This window comes from Odontomachus brunneus, unplaced genomic scaffold (assembly GCF_010583005.1).
Source record: "Odontomachus brunneus isolate Ranch 3 - 2012 unplaced genomic scaffold, Obru_v1 Obru_scaffold_205, whole genome shotgun sequence".
In the NCBI taxonomy this organism is placed as follows: domain Eukaryota; kingdom Metazoa; phylum Arthropoda; class Insecta; order Hymenoptera; family Formicidae; genus Odontomachus; species Odontomachus brunneus.
The window spans coordinates 513,853-529,704 of record NW_022639655.1 but is presented as its reverse complement, the minus strand read 5'-3'; the positions used below and the strand labels follow the sequence as shown (position 1 = coordinate 529,704).

At 35.7% G+C, this 15,852-nt stretch overlaps 1 protein-coding gene across 7 annotated transcripts in view; it reads right to left on the bottom strand.

The window, feature by feature from the left end:
* Nucleotides 1–2,722: 2,722 nt before the first annotated feature.
* Nucleotides 2,723–15,852, bottom strand: part of LOC116852188 (dopamine D2-like receptor) — a 452,239-nt gene continuing 439,109 nt past the window's right edge. The window contains exons 6-9 of one of the 7 annotated variants that reach the window (XR_004379713.1): nucleotides 13,464–13,658; nucleotides 7,459–7,928; nucleotides 4,918–5,241; nucleotides 2,723–4,496 (exon numbers count right to left, since the gene is read on the bottom strand). Coding sequence is in view for 6 of the 7 variants with exons in the window: in XM_032832265.1 (XP_032688156.1) it covers nucleotides 5,033–5,241; nucleotides 7,459–7,928; nucleotides 13,464–13,658 (874 nt within the window). In the remaining variant the exon portion in view is untranslated. Of the gene's footprint in view, nucleotides 5,242–7,458; nucleotides 7,929–13,463; nucleotides 13,659–15,852 lie in introns of all 7 variants that reach the window. The other 6 variants (XM_032832265.1, XM_032832266.1, XM_032832268.1 and 3 more) reach the window with 6 other exon arrangements.

Here is a 15,852-nt window from a genome sequence, read left to right as displayed (position 1 = left end):
TTCCGATTGAAGTAACCCAAATTCTGTTTAACCCGAAGTCAACCAAAAATCTTGTTAACTTAAACAGAATTCGGGTTACTTCAATCGGAATTTCTGGATCGTTCATATTCGACCAGATATTTGGTTAATTCAACTAAACATTTTTTTCCGTGCATGTTTAGGTTTTACGTAACTTTTTTTATTGTAATTCTAAGATTCTATGGCTGTTGTGTCGGATTGCGTACTCCACTGTGACACGAGCATATTCGCTCTAATCGGTTGAAACATTCGCTCATACGGAGTCACAATCCACTCTAAGCTTGAATGAAACATTCATCCTTGCGACTTCGAGTGGCAGTTCACCTGATTATTCATACGATTCGTAGCCTCGTACTTTTGATATCGGAATCCGCAGCAAATCCTACGTATATCAGAAACGCCGAAGCGGTCAGAATTTTGCCACTTGATCGAACCCGTACTACGCTCGCGAGTCAGACCTGCAAGCGTAAGATTAACAGTAAAATCGTCAAATACCCTTATAGAAAAGTATCACTGGCTATGATAAATTGGCCAGTAATAAATAATAATTTTATTACTCGTACGAGAAGTGAACGACAGTAATTATCACTGGCCAAATTATTACTTATCAGTATTACATTTCTATAAGGGTAATATACGTCAGAATTCCTCAATCTTTACGGCATTCCCAATCTATTTGCTTTATATATTTTCGAGCGAAAATACTAGAACTTTTCACTCGTTTTGAGCGAAGTGGGACTCCACTTTAAGAAATGAAGAGAGTGCAACGTGAACGTTCGTCTTCGGACCGTTTCACAGTTCGGCGAGGAAGTCTTGGCTAGTACATGATCACGCCGATCGCTCCGAGGGGTAAAACATAGCACAGTGTAGGGTTAATTCCTTCCGTGTTATATGCCAGTTCGCGTCTCGGTAGTTCGCCGTCATGCGTGAAAGCGCATCCTCAGGAATTTGATGCGTGGACAGAGCTTATCGCGCTGCGTACTCGTACTGATATGTTTGGAAATTCGGCCGTGGTGAACTTCACGCTTGACCGCAAACAGAGGACGTGAAGGATCGCCGAAACTTGGGACACGTTCAGGATGTCTCGAGAAACCACTGGGCGCAACTCTCGACTCAGCTTGCGAACAGGAACTTTTCGCCGGTGCAAAACTCGATAATGAACTCCGCGCAACGTGTGCGCCCGCGCTCTCCTTCTTACTGTCTGTTCGCCGTTCCCCACACTCGATTAATTCGAGTCCCTTTTTACGCTGATCCCGCGCGCAAATTTTATCCCCGCGAAATAACCTTCCAACCGTATCCCGGGTCTGCTTTGCAAAGGATTAATGCGGTGACGTGGCATGCAATTTAGATGTAAAACCGTGAATCGTGATATCGCACCGAAATACCGTCGCGCTCGAAAGAGCCGTGAAACCGAGAGTTGTGTTTCCGATATTCATGTATACCGTTGTCATTGTCCCAAGTCTACCTGATTATTCATACGATTCGTAGCCCCGTACAGTACAGTATCGGAATACGCGGCAAATCCTACGTGTATCAGAGCGCCAAAGCGGTCGGAATGAGTTCCGGAATTTCGCCGCTCGATCGAGCCCGTACTATGTTCGCGAGTCAAACCTGTAAGTGTAAGGGCGACAGTAAAATCGTCAGATAATGCACGTCAGGGCTTCTCAATCCTTACGGCGTCCATGCTCCGATTTATTTATTCGCGTACTTATCGCTCGCTATAAAAATACTCGACGCCGTGCAGTCGACTGGCATAGTTTTAAATAGCCCGTCTAAAAAGGCTAATGAACATAATCTAGGACGAGCTTGCAGGTATTTATAATACATTAAAGTGATATAGAAGTAGTCGAAATAAAAGCAAATATCATTGAACGTTGCGTATTAATAAATTTATCTACCTCGTGTCTTTTCACATAAAATAATCTTATATTATATAACAGATGTATGATATACCTCTCTTGGTCTACTCAATCTGACTATCTAAGTCCTAATTTAAAATATAAAATTTAAAATATGACATTTTCAATTATTGCTTATTCATAAAGTATTAAAATGCCATCTGGTTAAAAATATATTGCAGATAAAAAATTACATATCTCCGGCCAAATTAGAAAACCTCCAAACTCTAATTTTAACCTCCTCTAATTTTTTATAGAATTGAGATATTGTATTAAGATTTCGTTCAAAACGTTTTAGGATTCCGCATCGTTTGAAAAATATTCTGTAAAATTGGGATTTTGTTAGAAAGTTTCCTACTTTAGTTGACGATATGATAGATAGATATAGTAACTTTCTTGAAAAGAGAGAAAACAAACTACCTTCAAAAACTTCAGAAGCCCCAAAAAATACAAAATAATTTTAACTCAATATTTCTATGTACCTATAATTCAATTCTAATATTTCAACAATATTGGAAGTCGCGCAAAAATCTGACCAATTGAGTTAATAATCATGGCTTTTTTCATTATTTATCTGTTATACAGTTATACAGTTAGTTATTTACCTAATTTGTCTTTTTTGCGCTGACTTCTAATATCGTTAAAATATTAGGATAAGATTGTAGGTACATAGGAATATTCAGTAAAAATTACATATTTCATACTTTTCATACTTTTTATAGGGCTTTTGTCGTTTTTGAAAATGCTTTATATTTTTAAATTCTTTATTTTATACTTTTTAGTTATTTACTTAAAAATTTTTTTTTACATTAATTAAAACAATTGTTCTTTTTTAAAGTCGATTGAAAATAAAAGTATCATCTTGTATTTCTAGATATTTTCAAAGTTTCAAGAAAGTAATAGAATTACACAATTTACTAGTCATTTCCGAACAAACCCGTATAATGACATTAATCTAAGAATTATGTACTCTATACTATGTAATTTACGAACCATATTGAATAAACTACAAAAAGTTTCATTTTAATATTTATAATAGTTCTCAGATAGAACATACAAATAAATATACGTAAATTGAGAATCTTTTGGATAAATAATTGCTCAGATATAATAATAATTATATCAAATAATAAATATTGCTCAGATAAATATTGCATTGATTTATAGAATTAATGCGGCAAGACTAGAAGAAGAACGCTAAATTGAGAAGCCCTGACATATTCGTGTATAAGTGTCGACTAAGTACCTCGAATTCGTCATGATACGAAAAACTTTCGAAACAGGAGGCGATTCAATGGTGTGAATTCCTATTTATTCCTTTATAAGTGTGTTCACAAAAATAAAGACAGATCAAGTTGAGTCAACCGTCTTTCTCCTGAGTATTCCGATGCTCAGAAAAATAGCTTACTTTTGATTAATGCACGGGCTTTACTAAACACCTCACTGTCTCCGCTGTAACTGAGAAGTAATCGTATTTTGGTATTCAGTAATAACTTATTAAATAGAGCGTTCACAAGCTAGAGTGTTTACAAGGTACACTGTTTCCAAAAATCAATCTTCCTTCATGTTGTCCTAAAGCTTTTATTCCGCGCTTAGCATCACCCTGTATATCGTGGAAGGAACAGCGCGTAAATTCATTTATGTCATGTATGTATATGTATAATCTCTCTCTCTCTCTCTCTCTCTCTCTCTCTCTCTCTCTCTCTCTCTCTACATGTACCGAAATATAAATACATACAGTTACACTGCGACGCGCGAATATGTATAGCATGTTCCTACATATCGTCGTACAAACGGCGGTCTCGGTTGCTTTTTGCTTTGAGCGAAAAAATATTGCTATATCTTACACGCTACGTTAATACTGTCATGGCGTACTTAATTATCCACGGAGACGTATAGTATATATGTATATATATATATATATATATATATATATATATATATACATATATATATATATATGTATGTATGTATATATATATATATATACATATATATATATGTATGTATGTATATATATATATATATATATATACTCGCATAATAAATACACCTCTAACAACTTTAACCCTTCGCCGTCACGGATCTCATTTATATTACCTGCTTTTCGCGAACTTAAATTATTTCCGAGGGACATCCGCCCTATATACGAACGCGATTATTACACCTTAACAGCTAACTAGCCTCTCTAACGAAGTCCTTTGGACGCCATGAACGCTTGTCGCTTGCAATTTGTACAGATTATTTAAATTATCCTGACGCGAGTCCGCGCGATACGGCGACGCCGCGCGGCTCATCGACGCGGCGTTCTGTTATGCGAAGTCTCACTTAGCAATTATTTGAGCTACTCGTGCGGGAGTTCAGTTCCATCGGTGCACGTGAATTTTGACGTGTCCTTGTAGCGCGGCACGCTACGTTAGTTCATGTATCATAATACACGCATTCACGTATATGTAGACGCGATGAATCGTTGCCGCATTCGATAGCAACAATTACCACCGGATAATTTTGTCTTATCGCGTACCAATCTTGACCAAGTGGAGTGAAATTTTTATTCTCCGTCAGGTGTGCACCGGATACCTAAAAAAAATTATTCTCTTCGATAACGCGTGTTTCCTTAACCGAGGAAGTTTGAATGAGAAAAAAGAGAATTATATTAAAAGTACTAATTGATTGCTTTAGAAGCGAGTATATATATGCACAAAGAATTTAGATACCAACAGAGACGAGAATTTCTCGTTTGTGCATCTGCGTCACATTTTCCCGCAGCTTGCATAAATTATTTCGCGAAATATTGTAACGTTTCAAACGATACTCGTTGAAAATAATGCTCTCGTTTCTTTCAACGGCGCGCGAAATGTTTTCCGAGTTTCAGAAAGTGGAAAATGCTATGCGAGATGCAACTTTCCTCTTTCACTTGGTAGCGATTGACGCGCGACGGAATGCGAAAATCGATACGCAAACGCAGCTGTTGCGATGCCAAATACGAGAACGACAGTACCTGTTGCGAGCTTGTCGAGAGCCTAGAGCCTCGTTGTTACATCACAAATACGACGATTCACAGAGAGTCACGTTCTTCGCCCTGTGGATCTTCTTTAGGAGGACGAATCGCTCGCTTACACGCTGATCAACTTGCGGAAGGCCTTACGGAATTCGGGGTTGAACACAGTGTATATTACGGGATTCACAAAGCTGTTCATATAACCCAACCAGGAGGTGACGATGAAAGCTGTAACACCAGGCTGACAGGCCTTCGTCAGTTTCGTGCAGATTGCATCCATGATGTTGCAGGTGAAGAAAGGAACCCAGCATATCAGAAAGACCCCTGTGGCATTAATTAAGATAGGATTAATCAATGTTATTGGATAGTTAAAGTAGATAATGCAATCAATAATTTGCACTGCTTAAAGATTTAAGACGATACTCACACATTAAAGATGTATTACCATATTTTAAAAATAACGAAAAATTTTGAAAAATGAGATTAGTTTACATTGCACTAAAATTGATAGCAAATAATTTGATGTTAATTCAGAGTCTAGATCAAAAGTTACTCCACTTCAAAGTACAAGCCCAGCAAGCATAATAACGTTAGATGACGTTTTTAACGATAATAATATGTTCTCAATACGACATGTGATGTCATCCTGCTACTTAGAAGTATTTTAAGCCGTGCTGTTATGTTAAATATATGATGTAGCCATTTTTAATAAAGAAGAAAAGATAATTTAAAAAATAGTAGCAAAAATTTCAATGCTTGTATACATGTATTTTAAATAATCAAAATAATGTATGCAAAATTTCATTGCGGTCTAGAAATAAAGGTTTAAGAAAAAGTCAGAAATAATATAAAATAAATAAATAAATAAATAAAAATAAATAACAAATAAATAAAAAAATAAGTAAATTATAAAAATATAATGTGACAATATGTATAATACATTTTTAAATCTGCTGTTCTCGTCGCGGTTATCTTGACTTATAACATCAGCATCGAGAAAATACACGCTAAGAATTCTTAAAAAAATACGTAAAAATTAAAGTATATTCACAAAATGATAATTGCAATCAATCAGATATATAAAATTGTCCGAATATTTTTCTTTGGTTCTAATAAACAATAAATAACTATAAAATTCAAAAGAAAAGTGGAAAAAATTATGATAAAAGGCAGGGTAAAAAGATATGTTGCACACAATAAGAAAAAAAGCGGTTAAATGGACAAACTCGGCGATCACCGACTATCAAAGAAATACTGGATTTATTCAACAAAATACATGTTAATGCAACAATATGTTGCATTGAAGTTACTATATCAATTTATTTTTAAACGGCACTTTATTCATATAGCAAAAGAAAAGTTTTCGGACTATTTTACATATCCGATTGACTGCAAGTGTCATTTTATGGGTATATCTTTTTCAACGTGTTGTGCAAGGACTTTTACCATGTATTTTCTCGCTTCTGACGTCATAAATCGAGAGTTCCGCCACGGTTTTACCTTTAACCTTATTACTTTTTTCCACAACTTCACAGCCTATAACTAAATAACAAAAAACTACTGTGTTTATTTTAATATCGATCATGAGATCTAACCTTTTACTACATTATGAGTTTCAACGAATATATATTTATTCTATGATAATTTATTTTGTTATGGAAATTATTTTATATAATCTTTATTTTATATAATCGTCTCATTAATATAAAACAAATCGGAATAATCTGAAAATAAGGTACTAATTAACAATGCGATTGTATTATTTGCGCCACATAATGTATATACTGCTAAAAAGAACGCAATTACAGCCTGCGTATACGCTGCAAATGACAAATTAACCATTATTACTTCCTTCAAAGCGAACATTTTGGGGCGTTTCCGTGCTTTGTTTAGTTCACAATGTATATTACGTTACCGGCTTTAACGCATCAAGTATTTGGCGGGAACTTCTGAGCAGTGTCTGCTATTAATTTGTCCTTTGATGTCTTACATATCAAAGGACTGCTGCAAGACACAAACTATCTGTCTAATAATACTTCGCAACGATTTGTGTTAACAGCAAGTTTAACGAGCTTTCCGTTTCTTAATATCAAGATTCTTACTTCGCTGGAGGAAACAAACGAGTGCACATTTCGAATTTTCTTTTTACCGACGATGCAATGTTTCCTACATCATTTGTCTCATATCAATTTTACCGTTTTAACATCCTAACATGAGGCCGCGACATGAGCGACAATAATGGCAGCTCGCATGAAAATGTATTACCGTCAATTTATTACTGGCAAAAAGTAGCCACAGCCACGAATCGCCCGGTCCGATCAAATCGCCGTGTCGGACGTGTAACTAATCTTCCGACGTCTCCGCTTTTAAACCACTCACCCTGTCCGGTCAGCCACGGTGCGGATTCTCACATGCGTGATCCATCTCCGCTACCTCCGCTATTTCTCGTCCCGCCTCTGACTCGTCCGAGCGCATCAATAACGGATGCAGGGGCGGACGAGTCGTGCGGCTTATCAACGCGGTAACACGCGAGTTACCCACCTAGCACGATCGCTAAAGTCTTCGTGGCCTTGCGCTCCTTCTTGGCCGAGCTCTTTTCCCTTTTCTTCTTGCTGGCCTTGTTGGCCTTGTATATCGTGAACCTTGACCCGGCCGAGGCGTTCTTGCGGTCCTTCTTGCCGACGGACGACAACACACTGGGCGTCCTCGCGAGCGGCAGCGGCAACAGCGAGCCGGCGCTCTTCAGCCTCTTGAGCTCCTGCTTGTTCGTGCTGCCGTTGCCGTTCTTCTTCGTCTGCGACGAGACGCTGGTCGGGCCCCTCGTCGGCGGCGGCGACGACGAGGTCGACGAGGACGGCGCCGAGGTGATCCGTGGGTTCGGGCTCGGGCTGGAGTTCGTCTCGAGCGGCTCGTGGATCATCGTGCTGCTCGCCGCACCGTCGTAGCCGGAGTCCTTCCGGACGTGGGGCACCCCGGTCAGCTGGGCCTGCGCCACCGCGCTGAAACGACAACTGCGATTCGAGTGTCAGGAAGACTCGACACTCACCCGCTTCAAATGTATTCATATCTATTTTGCAGATCGTGTTGCGCGCGTATAAAACTGTCGGCCATGTACTCGATACCCGTACAAGCCCGACTAGAAATTTTGATCAGATATATTTGATATTATAACAAGAATTCAACTGCATACATGTAAGATAAGCTGTCCTGAGTATCCTATATCTAATAAATTGCATAATGAAAATTGGATAAGAAAGAGTTTTGTAATTATGATGGTTTATATGCTATGTTCATTAATGTCCACTTTGGAGTCTGCATATATTAACTTAGATTAGATTAGGAGAGAGTGGTATCAATTGTAACTGGTTGTCAAAATAAACAGTATAGAAGCGAAATCAATGAAAGGAATTCATTAATACTTTCACTGCTTGCAGAATTAACTATAACCATTATTAATATGTCACTCACAGGGTACTATCATGTGCTGATTAAAATGAAGGGATGAAGGGGAACGGCCCAATGGAAGCGGTCCAGGAACGCAAGCGGCTCAGAAATGGAGATGTTCTATGCGTGAAGGCGATCTAGGAATGGAAACGATCTAGGAATTAAGACGAGCTAGATATGGGAATGGCCCAAGAATGGAGGCGGTCCATATGTTCAAGCAGTCTAGGAATGCAGATGACTCAAGAATGAAAGTATTCCATGAGTAGAAGCGATTCAGGAATAGAAGTGGTGTAGGAATAGAGGAGGTCCAGGAAAAGAGGAAGAGGAGGAGAATCCACATATTTAAGCAGCTTAAAAATGGAGGCAATCCAGGAGGTTTGAGAATCCGCGTAATCCTGAAGGCGATCTAGGTATATAGATGATCCAGAAATGTAGAAATATATTATAGTTAATGCAGACGCTTCAGAAATGAAAGTATTTCATGGGTAGAAGCGATTCAAGAATAGAAGTGGTCCAGGAATGAAGGAGATCCAGGAATAGAGGCGGTCCACGTATTCAGGCAGTTTAGGATTGAAGATAGTCCAAGTATTCAAGCGATCCAGGAGGCGATCTAGACGAAAAAGTGAAAGAAAGTTGGAAAAGATAAAGAGGGGCAGAAAAAGATGGATGAGGTATTAGAATTCTCTTGTATTTTTTGATCTTGTGATTGTTAATATCATATATTATAGTTAATATCTAACACGACTAATATAGGCGTGACTTATAGGTGTGTAGTGCACACCTTCATTGTTCTAGCATTAAATATAATAAGTATAATTTATAAAAATTATTTCAATCTAAATTATTTTCCATATTTTCACTGTTTAATTTCAAATGTTATCCAAAATATTTATAAGCTGCTAGTTACAAGGGTGATTTATAATCTATAAGTATATCGACAGAGTTCCTTAACATCATCAATTCCTGTTTGCTCATGAAGTCAAGCAACTGTGAGGCCACAGTCCGTAAAAGGATAGATGACTATTCACGAGACGGTAAAATATTTGAATGAGGAGATTGCGAAGCGACATACAATAAAAGACCACACGTTAGTGATGAAATATAAGATTTCTTTTTAATTATTAAACAAAATAATCGAGCTTTTCTTATTTTTCTCAAGAAATAATCTTTTTCTCTAAGTGATCTTTAAGTCGTGATTGCCACATTGTGTTATATATCTCACTAGTATTCAATGACATTACCTTACACAAACCTAACAACTTTAGGATTGACTTTACCAAGACCATGTGACAAATTTCTAGTCGGGAGTTTCTCACGCATGCGCCCAAAATAAACGTAGTACAGCATGGCGCCGCGCGAAAATATACGTTAATTAATAACTACGTACACTGGGCTTGATTGGCCCACTCTCAAAGGTAACGCGAAAGGCCACATGCAAATTGTTCGCACCAGCTGGTACAAAGGAACCGTCTATCGCGATTAGCTCGCAAACTTCTAGATTACTATCGAAACGACGAGTTTCCATCAAACAAGTATTGTGCGCGAGCTTTACATGGGCCACGAAAATCGGAAAGCGAGCTTGCCGGCCGGCCGGCCAGCGGCTCGCCATTGTGCTGTAATCTCCAAGAGAACCAAGAAAATGAACGAACCGCGAGATCATTGTACTGCTCCGCGCTCGCAGATACTTTCGTTTCGCTCGATTACCGGCACGCTTGAACTTTCGAACGTCCAACTTGTTGGTCGTGTCGAATATTGACTTTCCGCTGGCGTTTTTCGATTCCGCGAAGTTCCGGCGTCCTATAAATCGTCTTGGTCTTTTTACCCGTTTTCGAAAACAAATTAAAAGCGTTTTATTAAAAGCGCTTTTAAGATAAGAGTCTTCAAAGCGCAAAACGCAATAATTACCGCATCCGCTGCCAATCTACTTTATTTAGGAGATTTTTCTCACAAACTATATCGTATTTTTTTCTTTGACTATGTAAATAAATTCGATTTGATAATATGTGGACACAAAAAACAAACTTATGCAATTACACATATTCAAGATTGGATAATAACTAATTAATTAGTTAAAAGTGAAATAACAGAATTAAAAAATTAATAAAATTTTTTTAGTTAAACGAGTTAACTTTTAACTTAAGCTAGTTACTTTTAAATGCATAAATTTTTATTTATTAATTATTTTATATAAATTAAATAATTCATTAATATTAAAATTATTGCAAGCTGTTTACGATATAAGATAAGGATTCAAAATAATGCCAGCAGAATTTTCTTTTGTCTCTCTGAGCGCCCGTATTCTTTTCTCGTATGAAATCTATATAATATAGTCCGTATTTTCTTGTAAAAGTCTTATCATATTAACCTGCACAAATTTAACTTTGCGATTAAAAAGGTAATTATGTAAAAATCATATAATTAACTTTTAATATTAGTATATTAATTCAATTTTAACCGAACTGCTAGTTATGTTAGCTTTTGTTTGTGTAATTTTTAACTAAACTAATCAAATAAAATCTTAGACTTAACTATTAACTTTATTTACCTACTTTATTTAGTTAACTTTAAACTTAACTTAAAGGAAACACAAACGTCCGCCTCCGATTTTCATAAACTTGTAATATATTATATTTTAGATCAAAATAACAGATTTTGAAAAAAACCGTCTTTTTTTCATTCGAAAGGAATATAATGAAAACTATAAGAGATAGAAAAAAATATTTTAAATAAAAGTTGAATAGTTTGAAGAGTACTTTACAGAAATAATTTAATAAAAAAAAATTTTGTTAATATTTCCCCCACTACTTTTTGTTATTATAATTATTAAAATAATTTCTGTAAAGTACTCTTCAAATCATTCAAATTTTATTGAAAATATTTTTTTCTACTTGTTATAGTTTTCATTATATTCTTTTCGAATGAAAAAAACCGATTTTCTTCATAAAAGTATTTCACCCCCTAAACTTGCGAAAAAGCACATATAATAAAAACGTATCTATTATTTTGATCTAAAGTACAACATATTTCAAGTTCATGAAAATCGGAGACGATTTTCACTTGTGTGGGTTTCCTTGTTAGTTAAAAAAAATATCAGCTTTTTCAACCCTGCATACAAATGTGACGCTCATCTTTTATAAAAGATTGTTATGTCACACATTAGTGATTCTACGATAGTTGAAAGTAACCCGGATATAAAATTACAATGATTACAACTGCTCTAATTTAACGAAGAGAATCGACAGCGACTAAATAATCTAGTATATTTTTGCAAACTTCATTATTCGTCCGTATTACGTACATACATTACGTTACGTATTTTACTAGTTTCAACGTTTTATACGTTTGCAGTATATTGTGACATGTATCATTACTGCAAATGTTCTGTTACGAAAAGAAGATAAAGGTAATTCGAAATAACGATCGTCCCTTGCCCCGAACGAAATAATAATTATTCTCACGTTACAAGTAACCGAAAGAAGTCGCGTTGTCGCGCAATGGAAGGGTGTACGGCAATGCAAACATTGCGGCACGCGAAGCGAAAGTAATATCCTCTTAATTGGAGACCTCCAACTGGCCAATTAAACCCTGACAGGCTCGAACTTTTGATTGACTCGAAACCTTTTCAATTCGGCCGGAATTCTTCAGGGAGGGTAAGAAAACAATTATTGCCCGCTACCACTGCATCCGTTCGCGTCCCTGTGATCGTTCGCGTTATTTAGAATACAGTCTGCTTTCTCCTACCGCCTGCCGACCGAACGACCGAGCGATCGAAAAATTTCGCAAATCTAATTTGCCACACGACACAGGATAGGGAATTATGGTATAATTCCTGGAAAGTTCATGCGGTCGTTCGATGAAGTGCTTTTTCAGTTTGTAGGTTAAGTTGCCCGAGAAGGTCACGAATATAATTTGACATTAATAAGCTCTTCTAAGCTTCATTTTAATTTCACGTTTCGTGTCTTTTTCAGATTGGTGTCACGATCAAGGGAATTACGCGGAAAGAAAGCTGCTGCATGATAGCAATATAAATTAGACAGTTTTGAACAGTATTTAATGAAAATTAAAACAATGGAGAGCGGTTATTAACCGAAGTAAAGTAAAGCAAGCTGTTTTCTTTCTCTGAGTAGAACAAAACTATATGTGGAGAGTAAAAATAAGATTGAATTTAATAGAGTACAAGATTTTTATATTGAAAGAGGCTAAAATGTGATTCAAAGAATAAAACAAATAATCACTTAGGACTTGAAGTTATGTAGAAGGACTTTAAGTAATGAAGAAGTTGAAAAATTGTCGTTTTTATACAACACACATTATATACTTCTCACATATCTTTTAGAAATAAATTTAAACAATTATTTTACTCTTTGAAGTTTAGTGATATATTAAAAGTGGATCTTACATTTTAGTAATATACAGAGTTCTTCATTACGCTCCCGGCATATGAGCCTTTTTGTGTGTCATTTTTCCGTACTTCCCGGCACAAAAGAAAAGTTTATGAAAGCACTTAATTTAAAATCAGGCTGCTTTGATACGGCATTTCTTTGTTAATGATGCTGTAAAGAAAAAAGTATCCAAGATTCCATGCCACGAAATAGAAACTGTTATAAGGGATAGATAAATCTTTATATTTATATTAAGTAGAAAAGGCTCTTATTATTGAATTATCATTGAATTTAGTATGAACATAATAATCCTGTAATAAACGAGGCAAGCAGAAGAAAGAAATGGCGGTGCAAACGTAACATGATATAATTCATCGTCGGCCAACGATACATTTTGCGACAGTAAATATTGAACGTTGCTAACAAACAGAGGAGTTCCTCTTTCCCGCTTTGTAATCCGCTTTGATCACGATCTCGTACCGTGCTGACACCGTAGAAACGGCATGCATTTTAAACAGAGTGTCATTAACTTCAAAGGTAGTAACAGTGCCTCAGGGATGATGCATTTGTTCGGATTTTCGCACACACGGTTGCGCAACGAGTCACGCAACGAGTATGACAATGCGCGCGATTTGATATCGTTGAAAGAGAATTCCTACATCTACCTTTGGCTCGCGGCGCGCGACGCGGACGAATGGTAAGATATGATGAAATTCTTACGCTGCTTCCTCGACGACCGTGGCTAGAAAGAATTCCGTGCTCTTGTCGTTGGAGATGACGACGACGGGATCGAGGGGCGTCTCGTCCTCATCCTCATTGCTGCCGGAAGCGGTGTTGGTCGGTTCCTCAATTCCAGGAGCCACCAAGGCGGCCGCCCCCAACGCCGTCTCCGCAAACCTTGCCACAGAATACCCACTACGTGATCTTAGTCAAAAGCCTCTAGAAAAGCTTCTACACCTATCATGCACTTCCTTCTTTCCCGGCAGCTTCCAGCATTAATCCGCCAAGTAGCGTATCTACCATGCACAAAGCGACGTCGCGCTTTTTAGCAGCACCTGTAAGTTCCTGAGTGACAGAGCGTAGCGGTTTTCTCACGACAAAGGCTTCGAATAATTTATTCCTTATTTGTCGCACACACACGAGAAAACGGTCGGTTCGCAATAGTTACAATAAATATTACATTTTCGTTATTAATTTAGGAAACGTTATATATGTACCAGTTTTTTAAATTTTAGAAAAAAATATCACAAATTTTTTTTACAACCCAAATCAACCTAATATTAATTCAAGTATGTATATGTTATGTAAAATTATATATATCTTTATATATATATATATATATATATGTGTGTGTGTGTGTGTGTGTGTGTGTGTGTGTGTGTGTGTGTGTGTGTGTGTGTGTGTGTGTTATATATGTATGTGTGTGTGTGTATATATCTCACATATTAAGGGGACTGCTCGGTTTACGGGCTTTAAGATAGAAAAAAAATCTTTTCATTAGTCTTTAAGGATAGCTTTAAATATATAAAATAAAATCCTAAAATTATTTTATAGAAAATTTTTCAAATTAACGTTATTATTTAGAATTGGATAATGCATGGTTAGCAGCGCGCAGATAGAGACTACAAATGGTTCATATTAGTATCGGTAAATCAATTTCAGGGAATACAAGGATCGTTCCAATGTATTTTCTTTAGAGTCTTTCTTATGGGGCTACATTTGAAACAATAATGAGAGCTACAATGTGATTATATGACAAATTACTCCCAAACATATATATATATATATATATATATATATATATATATATATATATATATGTAGCGCAATACAAATTGTCATAATGTCAGCTTATTTGACTGCATATTTCTTAAGCAGAACAAAACAAGACAGGACGTTAAAATTATAAAAATAATAAATTTATATGCGAAGAGCAGAAATGAGACGCGATTGAATTTAATGGAGCATAAGATTTTTACGTCGAAAGAAGCTAAAATAGTTCAAAGAATAAAATAAATAATTACTCAGGACTTTAATGAAGAAGTTGAAAAATTGTTATATGGTCCAAGAATAATAGATTAAAATAAACATGTTTTTCATATATAAAACTTCTCTCAGAGACTCGCTCAGACATAAACATATTTATCTCAAAATTTTAACTGACTTTGAAGACAACTAAAAACTAATGAGACAATTGAAAATCCAAGTTTTGCATATATATTTTAACCTAATTTCTCTCTATAGCAGGGACTACGAACAGTAGTTTTTTCTTCCAAACTTAAGAACTGAGATTTATTTTAAGAGAAAAATCTTTGTTTTTAAAGCTTCGTCATTTTGATGACCCAAAAAATTACTTAACTTTCGTAGTTCATTTATCAGTTCATGCCATTGAAAACTGATAGTAAATTACAAAATTAATTCATTTTTGTGGTAGCTCAACTCATAAAAGGAAATCTTTCGAAGCTGTAAGGGTATTCTGATTTTGTTACTTTACGTTCGCTTATGGATATCAGGAAAATTATTAATCTTTATTGCAATATAAAAGTATTATATGAAACACACCTATACATCCCTAGTTATTGGCAAGAACTTTGAAGCAATATTCTTTTACTGATTTTCACAAAGATTTTTTTTTAATAATCATTTTCGGCGTTAGACAGGGCAGCCCCCTTAAAAAATTTTATGCAAAGGGAGATTTCATCATTGATAAATGCAATAGGATAAACTCGGATAAGATGGCCATACTTTTTTAAAATGCAAAAAAAAATACATTTCTTATTATTATTTCTTAATAACGTTATTTCTTAATAACATTTTACACATTACTTCATTGAAAATGTAATGAATTCATTGAAATTTACAATACATAATACTATCAGAATTAAAGGGAAAATACTTCATTGAAATTATTTACTATAAAAATATTAAAATATGAACACTAGCCATCTTATCTGAATTTTTCAAATAAAATGGTCATATCATTAAGGAATAGATGATACATAAATATATACACATACATATACATATATATACATATATATATATATATATGTATATATATATATATATATATATATATATATATATATATATATATATATATATATAT